Genomic DNA, 24,088 nt, shown 5'->3' with positions numbered 1-24,088 from the left:
GTGTGTGTGTGTGTGTGTGCTCACCTTGGCTGCCTTAGCTGCGGTCATGCTGTTCTGCATCTTCATGGCCTCAATCACACAAATCTCCTGTCCCTCTGCAACCTTCAGAACACACGCAGATAAATGAACAAAACCCACAACAGGCATTCAACAATGACTACTTTCTAATAACGTCTTGAAATGTACAATTCACAGAATATCTCCCTTCACGTATTTATTAACTTGATAGGCTCGTGAAGGTCTAGTACATAAAACGACCTCCGCACAAAGAGCAGGGGAATATTGTAATATCATTTCATAAAGGAGCATGCATTAGAAGAGTGATAACTGTTAACAAACGAACAAAGCTCGCTGAAACGTGAGAGCTAAATCAATAAAAGAAACCTCTGTTTATATCTATCAAACTCTCCATTAGGGAAATGGATTATGGAAATAAGCGAGCGCTGAGGAATAGCTGTTTCCCTCCATCCACAAGGAATAATTTCTGTCTTATCTATGCAGAAGTGGTAACATCGGGTGGTGTGAACGTCACTGCTGTGTGTGTGTGTGTGTGTGTGTGGAGACTAATCAGCGTGAGAGCTCTTCATTGCAGTGTTCTTGTGTGTGTGATGTTGCTGAGTGAATGAGATGTTTTACTGGAAGAGCTCAGATGTATTAGTCGGAGCCAGTCGGTCTGTGCATTATATATAAGTCATTAACAAACTGAGTCAGGACACATTCAATTCAACTTGACAGCAACACGCGCACACACACAGAGACGTTTTTTCATACTGAAGTGCACTGTCAGCTTTACAAATGATGTCATCCCAATGCAACCCATGTAATTTAAAGGAATAGTTCCCTCCAAATAGAAAATGCTGTCCTCATTTACTCGTCATTTCAAACCTGCATGACTTTCTTTGTTCTGTGGAACACAAAAGGAGATAATTTGATGAACACCTGGTTGGGTGAATTTGATACAATGGAAGCACTTCAGGACTCACTTTAACACTTAATAAAGCACCAAGAGTGTGAGCAACTAAGCACAAGTGGCTCATTGATTTTTTCCCCCCAAGTGCTCTCATTGTTTAGGCTATATTGAAAAACAACCCAGTACTTAAAGCTACACAATGTTATTGTTTTTTAGTCAAAATGTAAATAATGAAATTATTGATTTTCAGAAATACATTTAGTTAACATAGTATCACAGTGCTGTGCATTGTTGTGCAACAACAGCTAATATGCATCATTTTCCTGTTATTACTGTAAAGCTGCTTTGAAACATTCAGTATTGTATAAAGTGCTATATAAATAAAGGTGACTTGACATTGACTAGGTTCGCAAAACTATGTTTAGACTATGTTAAATAACTATGTTATTTTTGACTTTTGTACTGCTAGAGAAAGTAGAAAATTGACTATTTTTTATGACTAATTTATAACGTTGAGTCCACTGAGAAGTCTTTTGTCTGATTTGAAATCCTTTTTATTTAGGTCAGATTCTACGGTGACTGGGAGGGGACATGTTAGGTTCACTTAGTTTTGTCGTGGCCACAACATATAAACTCGTGGGAACGTGATAATATGTTGTTGCCACGATCTTCGTGGGAACGTGATAAATCGTGGCCACGCGATGTAAAGTCGTGGCCTCGAGATCATATGTTGAGGGAACCACACCAGTCAATACAGTAACCATATACAGCAGTCGGAGATGGAGATGACTGATGAAATAACATTTTACATTGAATTAGGAATGTCATATAAAGATATAGTGCGGTCTCTGGCATTAAGACATGGGTAGTGAAAGACACCTGAAGCGCATTCTGAAGTTGAATGGGCTTTTTCGTCGAAAATTTGCTGGCTTGAATGAAATACTCGGGTCACGAATAAAGTTCCTTTTAAGGCAATAAACAAAAACAAATGATGAGAAACTTAAATTAACAAATAAAGTAAATTATGACCGGGGTAAAAGGAGGAGCCTGAATCGCGTGTGAAGAATTCCCACGTTATAAAACTGGTAGCCACGAGAAACGGTTGCCGTTCCCTCAACATATTAAGTCGTGGCCACGAGAAACGGATGTCGTGAACCGAAGTGAACCAAACATGTCCCCTCCCGGTCACCGTAGATTCAACTGACCTAACCTGAGAATAATAAAAAAATAAGGTAAAGGTGTCGAGTTAAGCACCCTAAAACAATAAGCATTCATTTTTTTTATCATTTATTTATTGAGTTTTGTTGTCATTGATATTTGAGTGTCATTCACACTGAAAAGACAAATCACCCATTGGCACACCAGTGCACCTCGAGCCATCAGATTCATCCACGCAGAACAGCGGAAGCACTCACACAAACGTTACGCCACAAATAACTTGTAGTTCTATAATTGAATCGCTAGTTACAAAGTTACATAATGTAGCTTTAAGACATTTTAACAGTAAAAAAAATGACATTTCTTTGTGTGCCACCTAGAGCTGTAACGTTATACTCCAGTCCAGTGGGTGGCGGAAATGTGCCATTATTCAGATTTTTTTTAAACCAATGTCAAATTTCTACTGCATTTCTACTGTCCAACTGCAGTTTTTTCTTTTTAACCAAAACTGAGCGGAGAACTAGGAAAATGGTAAGTAAGCCACATGGGTGGGTACATTATCTTTAAAGGAAAGTTCAACAAGAAATGGTAAAGTGTACTTACTACATTTATTGCTAATATCCCTTGATTCTTTTTAGCTTGTGTCTAAGTGACTGGCATTTAACTGTCTGATTGTTTTTATGTGTAATATTTAGATGTCAGCTTCCTTAAAAGTTGCAGTTTATTTATTTATTTTATTCCACCTTTGTTTAACCAGGTAAACAAAAATTTTTTTTTAATTGTAAAAGTTATTTGGAACAATTCACCACTTTAAGCAATCCAGACTGAATTTTAATCCATATCATAAAGTTAAACAGAGAAAATGAGAGTAATATAGTTCAGCTGAATGTGCAGTATTTCCAGTAAGTCACTTACCCTATCCCCTGGTTTAACAGACACAGCCACCACTGATCCTGGCATGGGAGAGCGGAGGATACTACTGGTGTCTTCGGGAACCTTCTCTGGCATGTGCTTACTGAGGGACGCTGCCAGGTTACTCAGCACACGCAACTTAAACTGAACACATGAAACACATAGAAATGGGTACAGATACCTCAATGAATTAAATACAGAAAACTCCAGAAGACAAACACACACACAAACACATTTCACCATTTTTTTTTTTGCAGTATAAAGTCTAGTGGACATTGTATCTTGTACAGACCAATAATTTCACATTAGTCTTAAAAGGCAAAAAAAATAAAAAATTCAGATTACAGTAAAGAGAGTACGGTAATATTGTAAAATATTATTACAATAATTAATAATTAAATTTTGATATATTTTGAAATGTATTTTATTCCTGTGATGGCAAAGCTGAATTTTCAGTTTAATGCATCTTTAGTGAATAAGCATTAATTTCTTTAAAAATATTGAAAATCTTTCTGACCCCAAACTTTTGAAGGATTGTGTATATATTTCACTAACATTTCATATTATTATAGCATATTGTTTTAGTTCACGCTCTTTTTTAAAGGCTCTAAATGAACTACTTTCTCCCCTTTTTATGCCACAGCTCACGATAGTTACAAAAAAAAAAAAAGGCTTGGGACTATGCCCATTATTCATGTGATGCGGTGCCATCAGGCAATCATACACTTCCAGGGGGATCCAGTGGAAATAAAAGTGCCAATTATATAAATGCTAACTGATGGTTTCTCTGTGTATTTCAGACCTACTTATGGCAACATATGGTCAGTGAACAACTAGGCTAGGCTGGCCTGATCTCCCATGATATTCTCCTAAGCTTCCCATCTCCTCCTTTAGATGGCAGCACAAATCGGTTTCCAAACACATGCCGGGCAGCTTACAGTTTATTTTTGCCTTAGATGAAAGGCTCTGTCAGTGCCCAGTCTAATTCAATTAACAGACGAGTGAAGCCTGGCCCTCCGCACTGCTCAATGAATGAAAAGCAGTTTTGTCAATTTAATGATTACCAACGCAAACTCCCACAAACTCTCAGTCTCTCTCTCTCTCTCACACACAGTAGCAGCAGAATGCCAAGAGCATCAGCCTTCTGCTCTCCATACAGACACTAATGGAGAGCCATTAGCTCATAACAGCCTGTAGAGCAAATGAAGAGCTAATTAATACAGTCACATAAAGAACAGGCCACTGGCACAACAGGATGGAGGGATGAGAGGGAGGTGAGATGGATATTTGAGTACAGTGGGGGGTCATACCTCCAGGGCCATTTTCAGAGCATCAATTACAGAACTCAAAACCTTAGCAAATGCTTAATTTATATGTCAGTAAAAGCAATTTTACCATCAGCTTACATTAAGGTATTTATCTGACAAAAACAAATTGGCGCTTATATACCGATATATATACAGTATATATATATATATATATATATATAATGTTTTTATGTATGTATGTGTGTGTGTGTGTGTGTGTGTGTGTGTGTGTGTGTGTGTGTGTGTGTGTGTGTGTGTGTGTGTGTGTGTGTGTGTGTGTGTGTGTGTGTGTGTGTGTGTGTGTGTGTGTGTCTATAGCTTCTAAAAACCTATTTTTAATGCTTTGAATGTTGTATGTCCTCAACAAAAGAGCCAAATACTTTTGTACTACTAGTTCTTTACAAGTTTCTCACCCTCGGTGGCACTTCCTGACCAGTGTGTCATTGTGAAGACCCCCCTGTATATTTGTGATGTCATTTCTGTGCTATATTTAGCAAAAAGGAAAAGGTGGCTCACTAATTAATCACTGGGTAGCTCTCTGAAGGGAATGTGTCTGCTTTCCAGGAATTCAACAAAGGAAGCCTTACATCATCCTGCTAAACTCAGGTCACACACAGTACTGAAGGGTGATGATTCTGTGACCGGGGTCAACTCACTAAATCTCTGAGCAACAAGGTGAAGTCACAAATTAAATATTTAGATGTTACCAGCATGTGCTTACGAGAAGTACTACAACATACTTGGGTACTTGATCTAAAAAAATAAAAAATAAAAATAAAATAAAAAGTCTGGGACCACTACTACTACTTTTCCATTTTGTATCATTCCAAATTACACTACCGTGCAGCTAGGGGTCAGTAAGAAGTCTCTTATGCTCAATAAGCCTAGAATAATTTCGCCAAAAATTATAATGCAGTGAAATATAACAATTTAAAATAACTAATCTGTTTTGATTTACTCTAAAATTTAATTTATTCCTGTGATGGAAAAGCTGAATTTTCAGCATCATTACTCAAGTCTTCGGTGTCCTTCAGAAATCATTGTAATATGCTGAACATTTCTTATTATCAATGTTGAAAACAGTTGTGCTGCTTAATATGGATGGATGGATGGATGGATGGATGGATGGATGGATGGATGGATGGATGGATGGATGGATGGATGGATGGATGGATGGATGGATGGATGGATGGATGGATGGATGGATGGATGGATGGATGGATGGATGGATGGATGGATGGATGGATGGATGGATGGATGGATGGATGGATGGATGGATGGATGGATGGATGGATGGATGGATGGATTTCATTCATATATCAAAACACGGTAACACTATTTTAAGGTGACATATTTACGTTACTACATGTACTTACTATAGTAATAACAGTAAATTATGCATAATTACAAGTAACTTACCCTAAACCAAACCCTAACCCTAACGTAAGTACATGTAGTTAATTAATATTACTCAGTACTTATCTGAGTAAGTACAATGTAACTACGTCACCTTAAAATAAAGTGTAACCCAAAACACTACCACTCAAAGTCTGGAGTTACAAATCACTTCGCAATTACTTAAAAAAGCCTCATCTGTGACTGACAGTTATGAATGGATACCGATTAAGGATGGATAAATATTTGCATCTCTGTAAGGTTCATGAAGCATCCTAAAAGCTAATCACACCTATGGGAAGTGCTAAAACTTCACCTGAATATTTTTATAAAACGACTGCCAGAATGCACAAGGTCTGCACGCTTGCTTACAGAACTATCACAGGCTCAGCTCCCTCCTACTTTCACTCACTCACTCCTACGAGTCTACATCCCTACCAGACACCTACGATCGGTCAACGAGCGACGTCTCGTGGTTCCATCACAGAAAGCCACAAAATCACTTTCCAGAACATTCTCATTCACAGTTCCATGCTGGTGGAACGCTCTCCCCACCCTCATCCGGAATGCAGAATCCCTGACAACATTCAAAAGACAGCTGAAAACCAATCTCTTCCGCGAGCACTTAACCTTATAAAAAAAAATAAAAAAAAAATTTTTTCTTTCCCTTTGAAACATCACTTATCAGGCTTATGCTACTCTGAATAATACCTGAAATTCGTATTTTGAGCACTTCTTGCGTTGTTGTTGTTTTTGCCTCTTTATGATGACTCGCTGAATTTTGTCCTAATTTGTAAGTCGCTTTGGACAAAGGCGTCTGCTAAATGACTAAATGTAAATGTAAATGTAAATGTCTGCACAGCCGTCACACTGCACGTGGAGGATTTCTACACACACTGAAGAAATGGAAAAAGAAAAAAACGGTCACAAAATCTTTCTCTGTTCTAAAGCGAGGGGTTGTGGTTGATATTAACCCATAAAGCACGCAAGTATGTGTCAAATCTACCAGAAACATCATACCATCTAGGCACCATTGACGATTTCCAACGCACCAATATTTGGGACACAATAACCCTAATCTCACATGCCATTTAGGATGGACAATCAACCAAGATTACCACCAAGTTTTGATTTTTTTTTTTTTTTTTAATGCCTGGGACTACTTATAGGACTCACTAATGACTTTTAACCCATGACGGAGGTTAGTGCAGTGTTTCCCAACCCTGTTCCTGAAGGCATTTTGTACCTGACCCATTCATTTCAGGTCTTGGAGTCTCTTCTAACAAGCTGAGTTGAATCAGGTGGGTTTGATTAGGAATAGTTTGAAACTGTAGTGTTGGTTGGTGTGCCTCCAGGAACAGGGTTGGGAAACACTGGGTTAGTGAAGGCAGTGTGAGGTGCTCGACTAATGGTCTCACAGAATTTCTAAGTGCAATTCCTGAGAAAAAAAAACATCTATATAACTTTTCTGACAGGAGGAAACCCTAAAAACTTTGAAACTCTTGTTTCTGCTGGACCTGACGTGGAAACAGACGAGCATTGATGACCACAGCCCCACTGATCTGTTAACATAGAATGAACGGAAGGCATCCCATAATAGCCGTGACCCCATGGAAACTTCGAAACAAACCCCCTCAGAAGACCTTTGAAGCAGAGACCCCCCATGGAGCACACGCGTGTGCAGTCTGGAAGCCGGCATTTCCTCTTCTTTTACAGAGTTACTGTGTTTTTAACCCTGTTTGTTTGTTTAAGCTTGCAGAACGTCGATGCTGATTGTTTAGGTGGCTTTGGGTAAACAAAGACAGGACGGCTTGGATTGATTTGTAGTTGGCTTGAGACACCTGTGCCTTGAGTGTGAGTCTCTGTGCTTTTGCGCGTGTGAATGTTTGGTAGATCGAGTGTAAAGACAGGATACATGCCCCAGTGAGTGACATAATATAGCATATATCACCCAGCATGAGGTACACAGAAAAACACTACAGAGTGCTCATGAACACACACAAAGGCACGATCATACCAAGAACGATGAATATAACGATAACTATATTGGCGCTCACAACAACGGATGATAATGTTGTTTATTTTCATGAAATGCTCAAGTTTCTTAAAGTCAGGTGGATTCTGATTGGCTTGCAAATTTTGTTTATCACTCGGGAGCTGGAAGACATTCTGAAAGTGATTCCAATGACATTGTTCCTCTGTGCAGTTATCGTTATTGCTGTGGCGTGGAAGTCCATATTCTCATTGAATCTCATAGAATGATTATTAAAACTGTATAGTTATTATTTATTATCCTTGGTATGCACAGCCTTTTAGTTTACTGCCATGTACAGCTACAGAACAGCGCACATAAGAAACACTTGAGGACGAACTAACACAGAAACATCTAAGATTAGCTACAAAATGTCCCATGACAACATTCATTTTAGCAGTGGTTCTCAACTGATGGGTCAACCAATCAAAAATGTGTTTATTCTGACAGGGTCTTAGATAACAGGGGGGAAAAAAAATAAAAAAATAAAATGCAATCAACCATATAATTAGGAATGGCTAGGATATAAATATAAATATTGCTTAGTAACTTTTAAAGAGCATTATTTTTGTTCATTATTGCCCAAATTGTTCTTTTTTTTTTGTCGTCCATTATTGTTCAATCAAACAATTTTTCTTTAATTTGGTAGAAAGCAAATTAAGCAGAACACATGCTGACATGCTCATCCTAAATAGAATCCTCATCCTTAATGACAAAGTATGCAAGACAAAAGAAATTATGACCATCACTACATTAAATGCAAGTTAATTTACAGCAAGGACAAACTTGGATAAATGTGTGTGCTGTGGAAAAATAGTAGCTTAATAATACTAAAAAATAATACATTCCAATGTTAGAATTGTTTTGATTAACACAGTAGCATAAAATGTGCTACTATGCTGGGTCACCACTTTATCTCTAATGTATAATCTGGGTTTTGAAGTAAAACCAGTTGAGAACCATTGACACACAGTTTATATTGGTAGGTGTCACTATGAGGTGCTTGTTTAAAGACTTACTGAAGTGCCCAGATACTGCAGGGTGATCTCCCCAGCCGCTGTCCGCAAGAGGCACTGCATTCAGAGAGGAAACATTAAGACATAAAGCCTGTTAGTGTCTTTGAATGTAGATTGTGGTGGGCTTATACCACAGCGATGGTGAATTCTTCATTCTGATTGGTTGACATGTTAGCATCTAGTAACGATTCTGGAGCGACGCTGTCCTGCAGAGTTTAGCTCCAACCCTAATCAAACACACCTGAACAAGCTAATCAATGCCTTTTTCATATTGCTATAGTCTTGTATTACACTGAGGGGGTTTATTTTGCCATAATGACCAACTGACCGTACATTATCACACCTATTGCATGTCTAACTAACAACTAACTAACTAACCAACCAATTAAATAAATAAATAAACATCACATATTGATTTAATCTGCAGAAATAAATCATGCAGTGATAAGAGTGACAATTGCCTGGAGGTTGGTCAATTTAGAGTTTAGCCATCTTTATAAAAAAATATATATATATAAAAAAAAATCGTTATTTTTGAGTTGACCAATCAGAATCAAATGTTCCAAAGAGCCATGTAATAAGTTGAATAATTGACTCTGGACCAGTGGCGAGGCGAGAAATCTGCAAGTAGGTAGATCTTTGTGAAATAGGGTGGACCTCTTTTCTGTGTCTCTATCCAATTCTATAACTTATTATTATAATATCAATGTGGGTTTTTCCCATCAAAAAAAAAAAAAAAAAAATGTATACTAAATATAAAAAAGCTAGAAGATTTCTTATTTTTTATTTAACGAAGATACAAAAAATCCATGAAATGCCATGTGAGGGTATTTTTGGAACATTCATCAGAATGATTCTGGTTATCCGAGGCTCAACAGGGTCTGTTTAGGAAGATCTGATTCACTAGAAAAGAGATCTTCGACCTGCTTCAGCACACCTGCCTGTGATTTGAGCAATCCTGAAGAGCTTGATCAGCTGGTTCAGGTGTGTTTGATTAGAGTTGGACAGTCGGTCCACATGAGCAGGGCTGAAGACTTCTGCACTAGAATTAATCGAACTTTTCAATGCTACATATGAAATGGAAAGAGCAGTTTTGTATGAATCAGACTTTTCAAAGCTACATCTGAGAGGATTAATTGGATTGAACAATATCCATATTGTTATCGGATTGAACAATAACGCATTTACACCCGTAGTGTACATTTTTACCTCAAGTGTGCATTACTTTACAATAATTCATTCATAACTTTTCAATAATGGACCAGAGCTAGTTATTCCCTACATATGTGTATGTATGTTTGTGAACCTGTAGAGTCCTGTGTTTGCCGTTGATGGTGATGGGCAGCAGTGCTGAGGCCAAGTTCCATTCTCCAGACACTTCAACCTTCTCTCCATCTATCTCCACCTAAACCAACAAACAAAACACACGGTGGGAGTTTGACATAGGACAACAAAAGTTATAATTGTTATATTTGAGTAACCATGTGTGACAGAGCTGATATGTGTGACAGAAACAGCGAGACAAATAAATCAAAATGTACGTTTCTGAACCCATGTAAGGTCATTCAGTAGTTTCTACACCCAAATCCACCTGATGCCTGTTAGGGGAGGTGGGGGGTTTCATGTAAGTCTTTTCTTTAAACCAGTGTCACTGGTCAAACTGATTACCCTCAGCCCTCAAACACTTGTCTAAACAACAGTTCTGAATAATCAGTCACATTCCCAAAGCATGCTGGGACACTGGAAGCTCCAGGGCCATCTGTGGAGCAGGGGGTCCAGTTTGATGTGCAGTTGTGGGAGAGAAACACACATACAGCCCTCAGCTGTAAGAGCAAGAGAGAGAGGGGTCCACGGAGATCAGGTGAGGCCCCTGAACCCCCGAGGCTCCTTTTATCCCTGACTGAAGGGCCACAGGTGTCTAAACACACAGTTAGTGAGTGACGTCTTAGGGAAAGTGTGAGAGCAGCGGCTCCATGAGGGTCTTTCAGTAACAGAAGAGGAAGACACACAGATCCTAAAGTGATTTAGGCTCAAGAGTCGAAGGATTGATTTCAATGCAAATACTACCACAGAGGACATTGTGTTAGACATTAGTGAGGGAGCAGGAGCGCTCACTGGAAGTACTATAACAGAAGCAGAGAATAGGCCTTCTCACAGAAATCAGCTGGATAGACAGGATGAGTTATGACCTTAATGAGGACAATATTTGTTGTTGGAATTGTGTGAAATGTCTCATCTTTGCTTATGGGAACCACAGAAGTCCACCTAAGCCATAAATGATAATCATGTTCCGCATCACTATGAAGCCACTGGAAAATGTACTGACAATGCTGAATAAAATAATATAATGAAATGAAATATAGACCTAGCCCCCTTAATAACAAAATATGTGCACTTTATCTACTTTTGAATGGCCATTAATGGAGAAAGATTGGGTCCAGACTTCAGATGGTGTATTTAACCATGCTATCCTGTCAAAATTGGACAACAATGTTAATGAGACATAAAAAAAATATTTTATTATTTTTTGGCTTTGACAGGAATGACAAGAAGTTATTAAAGACAACGAAAAGGAATAGGATCGAACCAGTATCCCCCACATGAGCACCACTACTCAATGTGTCAAGCATATATGCACCACAGCTCCTACACGTGGAAGATAAACTGAGATCTGACATGAGATGTCATATTTTAAACACTTTCACTCACCGTATAGTTGTTTCCAGACCGAGACACACCCAGCATGTGAGCATCTTTATCAAGTTCCACACACAACTCCCAAACTCTGCTCTCTACAGGAACACTGGACACCCTGGAACACAACACACACACACACAGAATGTTAATCAATCATCTGTCCTACCAGGCGTAACAAATCCACTTTATTTTTCCTCTATAATCTCATCACTCACAAATCTCTCACTATAATCATTTTATAATCATCAACCATACAGTTTCTCTCCTCTACAGATGAATTAAAAAACACAACAAACGCACACACAAACCACCTGGTCACTGGCTGCTTGACTGACAGCTCTTCTGCTAGGAGACCTAAAGTAAATGTATTAGGAGGAATGCTGTGTTTTTCCACTATGGTGGGCTGCACTCACTACAAAGAGAAAGCCCACCCCCCACCAATAACTTTTGAAACGCATTAAAAAAAGAGAAAAGAGACAGTGGAGGAGGAAACTGGAGAGATGTTTAGACAGATGGTCTCTCTGCATCTGTAGTGTAAAGTGTAAATGGGTCTTCTTTTCCAGATGAAGAATAATTCATGAGTGTTGTATTGGGTCTGAAAGGTACATTGACAACCAATTAATTTACACTAAAAGGACTATTTTATATTAAATGCAACTTGTGTTGTGAGGTTACTTTCAAAGCAGTTTGATAGTTGCATACACTAAATGTTTATTCACAGTGCTGTATGCTTGTAAGTGGATTACTGCTAAGCGCATTTCCTGTTTGTTTGTACATAAGGTGGTTATTGTGTGAAGCTTGTATTTACGGTTCATATGGAACATGGTGCCCCCTCAAGACATGAGCTCTCTCTCACAAGCACACTGAGATACTAAGACTGCTGCAGATGTTTAGAACTTTGTCTGAAAACACTGGATGGAGAGAAGATCCAGTTAGATTATTTATTACTACCCGGTGTTCGACAATAAGGATTTCTTCTGCTGGCATCTTCTTGACTTCTCACTTGGCCCTCCAACACTTCTCACATTTTCCAACATATATAAATAAATATTTCAATTTTTGTTATATATCGTTTCCTTCAAAAAACCTAACCAAAAAAACGAAAAAAATTTTTTTTACAGCTACAATGTAACTAATGTAATAACTTTACAAACACTTTTGCTAAAAAATGATGCCATATGGTGCAAAACATTACTGATTTGTTTAGAATCTGAGACTCATTCTAACTAATGCTACCAAGACTGTCATTAGTTATTCTTACAATTTCACCAAAACATCATCTTTTATGTGAGCCAGCTATACAATGTTACTTTTTTGTCATATTTTCATCAGCAGAGTTTATAAAACAACAACATTCAAAACATTGCAGAAAAATGAAAAATGTTTAAGTTTCATAAAAAAATAAGTGTACATGACCAATGAATTTAAGATTTGTGTCATGGGGCCCAAAATTCTCTCTGCAGTTCTGCTACTACCATAAGACACAGAATATCACACAAAACAATGGAAAACATTAAACAAATAATGGAAAACCGGATTTTCCAAGCTCTTATGAAGACAAAAATGTTGATGGATTATTATATAATGTACTAGTAGACATACTCTAATGTGCACTACACAAAACTCGCTCACCAGTCGATTTATGAAAACCAAGCTGAAAATAAGAAATGGTTATTCAAAAATCATCCTAGTTATGATATCATAACTATAAGAAATATGTGAACACTCATCTTTAGATATCAATGCCAATTCAATATTCAGCAGTCATTATTAAGACCTACAGCAAGAAAGATAACTCTAACAGTAACTATATTGGCATTTACACCAAAGGACGATTACATTCTGTTTATTATGTGGTGTGGACTTTGCTATTCTAATAGAATGAGAACGATTATTAAAAGTGTATAGGTATAGTTATTATTGGTGTGAATGGGCCTTTACTAATCTCAAATCTGAAGAAACGATCTAATCATGTTTGTTTAATGAGGGTCTAATAAAGAGTTATAGATAACTGGGAAATGGTAATGTGAAATACTGTTTAAAGGGTCATGAAACCCCAAAACATGTGTGAACATTAATGTTGAACATCATTGAAGTCAATGTTACCATCCATTAGTTTTTAATGTAGGAGAAAACTAGTAAATGTTAAACCGTTTTGGGTTATTTTCAACTTTCAGGTTTAAATTTGTCTTTGTGTCTGCATCACAGGATGTGACGTTTTCTTGTGTCTCATAATTATTAATGAGACTGTGTCCTTATCCAATGAGAAGAGTCCTTGCTTAATTATTCATGACCACACGTGTTGATTTCCTATGACAGGCGCTTCAAACAGTGAGATTGCATACAGTAAGTGAGAGATGCATAAATGGATCAAAAATAAGTGCTTGTTTTTGCTTTGTAAGAGTTTCTGCTTCACATAAGTTCTCTTCAATAGATCTTGAGACTTGGCACAAACACGATTCATCCACACTGTGACTGTAACCAGTCTTAACGGCAATTTAACCGATCAAATAGCTTATAAAAACGAAGCAAAAAATAAGCCTCAAAAGTGATCAAAGATGCAGCAGCGTGTTCATATATATTTTCGACAGAGAACATATGCGAATGGCTGTGCATTTATTTGTGCATTAAATTATAGCTGTCTCAGGATATGTATGTATTTATGTAATTTACAGTGAGCTTACAAAACCATGTGTGTATTGTGTTGCGTGTAATGGTAATTTGCAGAAATAAAACTGTCTGAATCAGAAGCCGGAGCAGTGTTGTCGGTCTCTCCTCAACCACAGCCATTTCTGTAGCATTTTTCAAAAATTGTGGAGAGAACTGACTCGGACTGCTGCTGAAACAGGGGGTTTCATGACCCTTTAAAGGTGCCCTAGAATGTGAAATTGAATTTATCTTAGCATAGTTAAATAACAAGAGTTCAGTACATGGACATGACATACAGTGAGTCTCAAACACCATAGTTTTCTCTTTCTTATTTAAATCTCGTTTTTGAAAAACACCCCTGAAAAACAGGCGAATCTCCACATAACACCAACTGTGACGCAACAGTCGGGATCATTAATATGTACGCCTCTAAAAATTTGCATATGCCAGCCCATGCTCAGTTCCAGGCGAAACTGCGCAGCCGAATCATCAGAAGTTCTGCAGGTGAAGAAACAAGCAGGAGGAGGATCATAGGGAAAATGGCAGATCTATCTATAATCGGATACCGCTACAGTTTAATTCGAAGTTGTTAGTTGCTCTGCCCATTTCACCACGGACTGTTTTTCTAACCTGGAACAATATCAAGCAGCCAGGCTTCTCTCGGCGTCTCAAACGGACGAAGGGGGCAATTTCAACTAACGTTATATTCCCGCAAGCGGTAAGTAGTGATTTTATTAACGATAATTTACACTGTGTTATCTAGATCCAGCGCGATATTGTTTTTTCCTCGAGAGACATCATGGCTTGCAAACGAGCGAACGAAGCATGGCAGTTGCTCAGTGTTTGGATGTACAAATGAACACAAAAGTATTTTTTAGCTCCTTCATCCGAGCCTCTGAAGAACCAGTGGGTTATGTGAATTTCTGATGTGTAATTGTTCAAGTTCAAAGACAGATAATCTTTCTCTCAAAGTCGTTCAACACTGTTTATGCATCAGTAAATCGCGTTGCAGTGATAAGATCTTCATTCACGCGATCAACAGGCTGTCATCTGTTCAATGCTCATCTGCAACCTTTTATGTGATGGGAATAGATCTAAATACTTAAAAAACTTCTCATGATTCGTTAATCCCGATAGCTGTAATAGTAAAAACGTATAAAAGCTGTAATAGTAAAAGTTTTCCAGATAGCTCTACATGTAATGCCAGATATTTCATATGCAAGCATGTCAGCCAATCACAGCAGTGGGCAACAACACTGAAGTCTCACAGCAGACACGCCCCTTCAAACAGAGCGTTCAAATCAATAGATGAAATCAGGCTAGGAAATATGCCTTTTATTTCTAAATTATAACCAATTTTGATCTAAAAAACATACTAACATTATAAGGGCACCCCAGGAAACATTATAAAATAATAAAATAATCCATTCTACGGCACCTTTAACTAAATGACTGTTTTTGCTGCAAAAAACTTCGGGGAAAAAGACTAAATGCTAAAAGAGTGCAGTATAGGCCCCTAACCATCGTAACTGGTAGTTGTCAGCGTGTGTAATCCAGATGCCCCATCTGTCTCTCACCTCAGATCTCCCAGGAACTTCTGAGAGCGAAGCTGTGCTGCTACATAGAGTGCCGCAGCCGTAGCCAGAAGCTCCCGTCTCTCTCCTGCTGTTAACATGTGACCTTTGAACCCATCAGGATACACCTCCGGGAGAAACTTAGTGCTGATATCACCAGACACAAACCGTGGGTGAACAATGATCTCTCTCAGTAGAGGAATGTTATGGGTCACACCTGCGCGAATGACAGAATTAGAAATGAAAGAAATTAGCATTTGTAATATTTTCACATTTAAATGTTTTTGCATACTTCTTTATGCCATTTACCTCGGATGACATAATTATCAAGCGCGTTTTCCATTTTCTTCAGAGCTTCTTCTCGTGTTTTACCATATGTGACCAACTAGTCAATGACAACAGCAGTAAATCAATCTGACATTTTAAATCAAATGAGACTGTTTAGATGGTCTGATATTATTATTATATTACCTTGGAAATCATGGGATCATAATAAATACTGATGTCACTTCCTTCCTCAATTCCACTGTCGACTCGAACCTTCAAGAGAAAAGCAAAACAACAATTATCATTCAAAAAACCTAATTTCCAAAAACAGGAACACTTTATAATAACTGCACGCTATTAATCATTAGTTAAGCATAATAAACAGTTAATTCATCATTTATAAAGCATTAATATACATTATTAAGCACCTTTAAATAGTTTATTAATCATTTACTTACACTTTCTAAGTGATCTTATGAACCACTGACAACTCCTAAATAACTGGTTTGTAAAGAATGCAATACTTCATTTAGAAATTATAAATTGATCATTAATAAAGTATGAAAATACAATTATTAACCACATTATAGATATGCTTAGAAATTAAGAATAAAATATCTATAACTGTATTTATAAACTGCTTATTAATGTCTATTAATGCTTTATAAATGATGAATTAACTGTTTACTAATGCTTAATTGATGATTAAAAGCGTGCAGTTATTATAAAGTGTTACCCCAAAGGCTTCATGCATGAACTGGCCAGCAAGTGTTTTAGCAGAATGTCTAAAATAATCGAAGAAAATTTTCATATAGCCATGAAATGTGTCCTGCATTTCATTAGAATTTTTCAAAACAAACTTTTTTAAGGCAAAAATCACCGGAACACAAAGCTATTATTAACCAGTAAACATCACACAATGGCATCTTTTTGGACCGGCCTATAAATGAAAGAATAATGTAAATATCCTCAGTCGTGTTTGCTTTCTTTAGACATTTAAACATCATCTGTCTGTGTGCGTCTATGTGTGAGTGTTTCTAAAATTAAAAACATCCTGTTCTGAGCAGCTCCCAGAAACCAGTGATCTTTCATTGAAGAGGACGAGTCTACCTGTCCTTCCTTAATTGACTGATGTGTGAATCTTACACATAAACACATTCACTTGAAAATGCTTGACTATGCAGAGTGTAAAGGGGACTGGAGGAACTTTTTCAGACTACTACAAATGTATCTGTCATAATTTGCAGTAAGTAAGAAGAGCCCCAATAAAATGTTACCCAACTCAAATGAGCACAAATTAAAGTAATAATATATAATATATATTGTTTGAGTTGGGTAAATTAATTGAAAACAACTAGTTTTACAATTGGCCCCCATTTTGCAACCTAGATTAATATATGTTAACTACCAGTGACCGTGTAAATATCTGTCATTCAGGTCGACTTTTAATCAACAACCTAGAGATAAAAAAAAAAAATATTGGCCTCAAGACTTTAGCAGAAGTAACTGTAGTTCATAAGGTGAAGTGAACACACTTTTTTCTCATGCAGAGGAATAATATAATGTTCTGTCATCATCACTATAGCTTGAATGGTGTTACAGTAGCCCCTATTCCAAACGAAGCAAGTCAGCCCTGCACGCACACACACACACACAACAGAGCACAAAAAAGTGGCTAAACAGATCTGTGTACTAACGTTAGCCAAGGCGAGCGGCTCCTGGTACTGAGACAGCCGACCAATGGAGGGAAGCCCAAATGATTTGTATGGATCCTGAAAAAGAGAAAGATAGAGAGAAGAAATATAAGCTCTCAAATAAAACACAGGAAACAAAAGGTCAAGTGCCTGTCCTCAAAGCTTATGTCTTAACTCAGGTCAAACTGTGGCTCAGTTAAGCTGGGTTAACAAGGTCTGCTCGTTTTCTCTCATCTTTGGCAGGCACAAACACTTCTGCCATCCACAATGGGTTGAGTTGGGCCATCATATTTCAGCATTATGAGATGAGACAAGACCCACTGGGCTGGGGTGAGTTTACTGAATATTGATGATTTCAACTTTCTTATCATCCGAATAGGTGTTATTCAGGCTTATAAAAATGTCTGGCTATAATAAATCCTAAACACACAAAGGCCAGTTTGTCAGACACGGCTTAAGGAGAGTCCAGGATTAAGCAGCTCTGCTGAAGGAGTGAAAATGCTCTGTATCGCACTTAATCGTTGCCAAGTACATCATGACAGATCCTTTAATAGGGCAGGACCTACTCAAAATATCCTTGAAAGATAACCAACACGTATGTGAGTAAATCTGGCAATAGCGTACAGATAACATTTCAAAATAATGTCACATCAAAGTCAATAAATTCTATGCTCAGGACCACTGATGTAAAACAGACGTTTTTCCCCCTTATTTATTTTGGGCTGAAATTTCTCATGGGTATGTTCTTCACAGGTCCTGTGAGATTAACCCATGTACTAACAAACACATGCACTGAAATCCCAGATATGGGCTGATAGAGAGCAGGATGGGCGATGCAGTTGTATAATTTAATACAGTTATAAATACTACACAAAGATAAATAAGCAATCTTTTTCCAAAGTACATTTGCACAGGAATAAGACAGTTTGTTTTTAAGGTTGTTCTAAGCATCCTGGAAAAGTTGCGATAGTTCTATGGATTTAGGCTGTCTCAACTGCTCCAATTCATGTAAGCCCAGACCCGATGGGAAATCTCAAAATAAAGTTTTCTACTGGCATACTAAAGCAAAATATATAAATCAGCATCTTAAAACAACTGTTTTTTATGAAGCATATAACTTTTTTAACAGGACTGTTTATACTCTACCAGTTGATTTTCAGTTACCCAGCCATGAGGGCACCATTATCTGTAGATATTTGAGATTAAAACCAACTGAAACGTCAGTTCATGACTAATATCATAAATACTAAGAACACACTGTATTAAGCATTTCATTGCTTGTTGGTTTACCTCAGCATAGACTCTGCTCTCGATAGCCCAGCCATTTATGGGTATGTCGGGCTGTTTGTACTGGAGTTTGTAACCCTTTGCGATGCGGATCATCTGCTGCACCAGATCCAGTCCTGTGATGCACTCAGTGATGGGGTGCTCCACCTGAGAGAGGACGACACACTCACTAACATCTTACAATAATACATGGACTGCTGTGTACAAATGTAACCGTACATACTGCATCGATTTAATTTTACTGGAGAAAAAAAAAAAAGGGAATCAATCACCAGTTAAAACGCTGCAAACCGTCTCCCACCAAACGCACTCAAACACTAACATAGGTGTTTAAAAGACTCTTGTTAACCAGACAGCGCCACTAACTACTACTCATTAACCCTGAGCGGAAATATTAAAACTTGTTCCTGCCCAGAGCAGTGTGGCCCCTCTCCATGTTCTGCCTGTTTCCCTTTGGGAGGTCCACACTAATGAGCTTTATAGACACTTTGATGTCCTCTGTGGCTCTGGGTTCTAGAGAGGTGACAAGATCAAGATTGTGTACTAGACTTGTTAAATAGAAATGACATATAAGAGGACTTGTTGGATGTACCATTAAAACATCCTGCAAGTTCATAGCTTAACCAAAGAATTTATTTAAAGGAGCCGCCCCCTAAAAACAGATCATTACAGACAGAGGGTCAGAAAGAGGGTTGAAAATATTTGTTCTGCATATATGATTTTTGTGCAAAAACTTTATTCAAATTATATGTGAACCTAAAGGAACATATTAAAATAATTTTACACTTTAAATACAGTCACACGGTCATCCAACTCGAAAACTTCCAAGAAGGCCACACGATGAATTTAAATTAATATTTTTTTTCTTTATTATTATTATTATTATTATATCAATAATCTAACTTTAATATAAATAAAACATTTAACTAAAATCACATTTCTTTCCTTCTTTGGAAGAAAATGCAGTTCTTAAATTCTAGATTCACAAAATGAATTGTGGCTCATTTTAATATACATGTACTCCCAGTTTCTGTTAATAATAAAAAAAGAAGCGGGAAATCAAGCAGCTTTGGCATAATTACATCAGAAATATCTATGGAGGGGATCATTGAATATTGTGTTGGACAATGTCGGGCCTGGATATTTAGTGAGAGCAATCAAAAGCATTATCACAAGAAATGTTAACAAATGTTAATTACAATATTCATAATTCCATTAAATTTAATCTTTTAAAAGGTGTGTGTGTGTGTGTGTGTGTGTGTGTGTGTGTGTGTGTGTGTGTGTGTGTGTGTGTGTGTGTGTGTGTGTGTGTGTGTGTGTGTGTGTGTGTGTGTGTGTGTGTGTGTGTGTGTGTGTGTGTGTTTGATGTCAGTTGTTCATGTAATTGAACTTCACATATAATTGAACTTCATATTTATTTGAATTTCTAAATGCAATGCAGTTGTTCCATGGCATTAATTAAAGCTCTTTTTCAAAGTGTTAAGTGTCAGGTATATTTTTTTTCTAATGGCAAGGACAGACAGAACTCTTTACAGAGTTCTCATGCAGACAGTCTGCCTTGTCGTTAATGGGTGCTCAGACAAACTGCAAAGCTAATGTAAGGCTCCAAAAAAATGTACAACCAAAATCCCTTTCATGGAAATTCTGCTCACTCAGTCATATTTGCAACGCCTCTGGTCCTTTCGGGCATCCAAGACCAAAGTCCTATCTACTTGAATGGGGGAATGCTGAAATCTCAAAAACTGCTTGCTGAACTCGCATTTAAATAACAAATTACAAATCAGCAACAAAATCTGACATGAACTGTTCCATAAATGTTGTTTCTTATGCTCTTGTTTGAGGGAGTTAAGAGACACCCGCAACTTTAGTTTAAAAGAGTACTAAGACATGTTTATCAGTAATAACTTCTGGGGGAAAATAGCACAGACACTGGACAAAGATGAAACGTTCTAGTGCATGTTTCGACAGCATAGCTTCGCACACGCTATCACATGGAGTATATACTGAAATGCTAAGCATTCGACTGTACGCATACGCTACTGTATGTGTTTGTCAGTTCATAAAGTGATCAGTTGTTTCCTTACAAATGTCAGAATACCGAACTAAACTTTATTCACATACTCAAGTTGAATCTAAACAGCGAATATAATCACTAGTATGCTGGCAAAAGTTCATTTATCTTCAGCCTAGGGTGACTGTCAGTATCAAATTGTTTAAATGTAATTTAATGGAAAACTATGTGAATGGCACAGCAAAATGAATCAGTCGTTGCCCACCATGGTTGACTATCACCTGCATTTGGTGGGGTGGCAGGTGTTAATTACAAACCCTGATGTAATGTAATGATATTTCAAGAAAGCAAAAAGGATGTGCTTCAAACATCCTCATGCACATACAAACCTGTAGACGTGTGTTCATCTCCAAGAAGAAGAAGTTCTTCTTGGAGTCGACAAGAAACTCCACAGTGCCAGCTGAGGAGTACTTCACTGCTTTAGCCAGAGACACGGCCTGCTCTCCCATCGCTCTTCGAGTGTCAGGGTCCAGAAAGGTGCTAAACAGACACACAAACTTATAGCAATGTAAATGAGATGCTTGCTGTCCACACATTTAATTCAAGATTTTATTTAATATTTGTTATTAAAAATTTTATTTTTATTTTTTCTTCAGGGGTGAGAGCCTCACACTTTGCATCGAGACTTTGGTGCCATATATTAACAACTCACAGGTCGACTTTAGATTTATAAAATAAATAAATACCAAAAAAAATTAAACAAACCTGGGTGCCTCCTCCACCACTTTCTGGTTTCTTCTCTGGATGGAGCACTCTCTCTCGTTCAGCCACAGTGCATTGCCATGTTTGTCCGCCAACACCTGCAGAAAACAGAATGGAAGCCATTAGCACAAATATCCACACTGTGTACTATGTCCTTTGTCATGCATCTAGCTTTAGAATCTAGAACTGAATCCCATTTACTGGTATGCATTTGGCAGTTGCTATTATCTAAAGTGACTTACTTTGCAATCAAGGTATACATTATCCATTCATGCATTCTCAAGGAATCGATTGGCATTGGCATTGATAGCGCCATGCTCTATGGTTTAAACTACAGGAATGTTATAGAATGTTGAATTTTTATTTTCCATCAGCAGAGAAGGAATGTGCAACCTGAGGTTAAGTGGTTATTAAGCGGTACAATGACGACGACTCAAGGCTCACTTTTCCTGGGAGTAGAGCCAACAACCTGCTGGTTACTAGCCCCGATCCTTAACCACTACATCAAATAAAAATAACCTCCTACAAGCAAAAAGGTAACCTCTCGTATTCCATTCCACATTTTTGGGTAATTACCATTATATTTTATCAGTTTAGTTTTGGTTGGCAGTTGAATGAATGAATGAATGAATGAACTGTTAAATTAATGAATGAATGAACTGTTGAATGAACTGTTGAATGAACTGTTGAATGAACTGTTGAATGAACTGTTGAATGAACTGTTGAATGAACTGTTGAATGAATGAATGAACTGTTGAATGAATGAACTGTTGAATGAATGAACTGTTGAATGAATGAATGAATGAATGAACTGTTGAATGAATGAATGAATGAATGAATGAATGAATGAATGAATGAACGAACGAAATAACTGTTGAATGAATGAATGAACTGTTGAATGAACAAACAAACTGTTGTATGAATGAATGAATGGATGAATGATTTAATTAACTGTTGAATGAATTGTTGAATACATTAATGAATGTTTGAATGAATTAACTGTTGAATGAATTAACTTGTATGAATTAATGAATTAATGAATGGTTGAATTAACTATTGAATGAATTGTTGAATGAATGTACGATCAGTTGAATGAATGTATGATCAGTTGAATGAATGGATGAATGTATGTATGATCAGTTGAATGAATGTATGATCAGTTGAATGAATGTATGAATGTACGATCAGTTGAATGAATGTATGAATGTACGATCAGTTGAATGAATGGATGATCAGTTGAATGAATGGATGAATGTACGATCAGTTGAATGAATGTATGATCAGTTGAATGAATGTATGATCAGTTGAATGAATGTATGATCAGTTGAATGAATGTATGAATGCATGAACTGTTGAATGAATGTATGATCAGTTGAATGAATGTATGATCAGTTGAATGAATGGATGAATGCATGAACTGTTGAATGAATGTATGATCAGTTGAATGAATGTATGATCAGTTGAATGAATGGATGAATGCATGAACTGTTGAATGAATGTATGATCAGTTGAATGAATGTATGAATGTATGATCAGTTGAATGAATGTATGATCAGTTGAATGAATGTATGATCAGTTGAATGAATGTATGAATGTATGATCAGTTGAATGAATGAATGTATGATCAGTTGAATGAATGTATGATCAGTTGAATGAATGTATGATCAGTTGAATGAATGGATGAATGTATGATCAGTTGAATGAATGTATGATCAGTTGAATGAATGTATGAATGTATGATCAGTTGAATGAATGTATGATCAGTTGAATGAATGGATGATCAGTTGAATGAATGGATGAATGTATGATCAGTTGAATGAATGTATGATCAGTTGAATGAATGTATGATCAGTTGAATGAATGTATGAATGTATGATCAGTTGAATGAATGGATGATCAGTTGAATGATTGGATGATCAGTTGAATGAATGGATGATCAGTTGAATGAATGGATGATCAGTTGAATGAATGGATGATCAGTTGAATGAATGGATGATCAGTTGAATGAATGGATGAATGTACGATCAGTTGAATGAATGGATGATCAGTTGAATGAATGTATGAATGTACGATCAGTTGAATGAATGTATGATCAGTTGAATGAATGGATGATCAGTTGAATGAATTTATGATCAGTTGAATGAATGGATGATCAGTTGAATGAATGGATGAATGTACGATCAGTTGAATGAATGGATGATCAGTTGAATGAATGTATGAATGTACGATCAGTTGAATGAATGCATGAACTGTTGAATGAATGTATGATCAGTTGAATGAATTTATGATCAGTTGAATGAATGGATGATCAGTTGAATGAATGTATGAATGTACGATCAGTTGAATGAATGGATGATCAGTTGAATGAATGGATGAATGTATGATCAGTTGAATGAATGTATGATCAGTTGAATGAA

At 37.1% G+C, this 24,088-nt stretch overlaps 1 protein-coding gene and 1 long non-coding RNA gene across 2 annotated transcripts in view; one reads left to right on the top strand and one right to left on the bottom strand.

Moving 5' to 3' along the window:
• LOC309495675 overlaps nt 1-24,088 on the top strand; it is a 295,015-nt gene that overhangs the window by 140,398 nt on the left and 130,529 nt on the right. The gene's annotated exons all lie outside the window — the stretch shown is intronic.
• Nucleotides 1-24,088, bottom strand: part of pcca (propionyl-CoA carboxylase subunit alpha) — a 50,349-nt gene that overhangs the window by 2,517 nt on the left and 23,744 nt on the right. Inside the window, exons 11-22 of the mRNA XM_082163587.1 lie at nt 21,675-21,769; nt 21,299-21,449; nt 18,902-19,045; nt 17,615-17,689; nt 16,122-16,190; nt 15,960-16,035; nt 15,654-15,867; nt 11,440-11,542; nt 10,037-10,135; nt 8,734-8,787; nt 2,984-3,124; nt 25-102 (exon numbers count right to left, since the gene is read on the bottom strand). Of these exons, the coding sequence (XP_082019713.1) occupies nt 25-102; nt 2,984-3,124; nt 8,734-8,787; nt 10,037-10,135; nt 11,440-11,542; nt 15,654-15,867; nt 15,960-16,035; nt 16,122-16,190; nt 17,615-17,689; nt 18,902-19,045; nt 21,299-21,449; nt 21,675-21,769 (1,299 nt within the window). The remainder of the gene's footprint in view (nt 1-24; nt 103-2,983; nt 3,125-8,733; nt 8,788-10,036; nt 10,136-11,439; nt 11,543-15,653; nt 15,868-15,959; nt 16,036-16,121; nt 16,191-17,614; nt 17,690-18,901; nt 19,046-21,298; nt 21,450-21,674; nt 21,770-24,088) is intronic.

Source organism: Leuciscus leuciscus (assembly GCF_965113295.1).
Source record: "Leuciscus leuciscus genome assembly, chromosome: 3".
Lineage (NCBI taxonomy): Eukaryota > Metazoa > Chordata > Actinopteri > Cypriniformes > Leuciscidae > Leuciscus > Leuciscus leuciscus.
The sequence above is the reverse complement of the archived record's forward strand: the minus strand, read 5'-3'. Positions and strand labels throughout refer to the sequence as shown.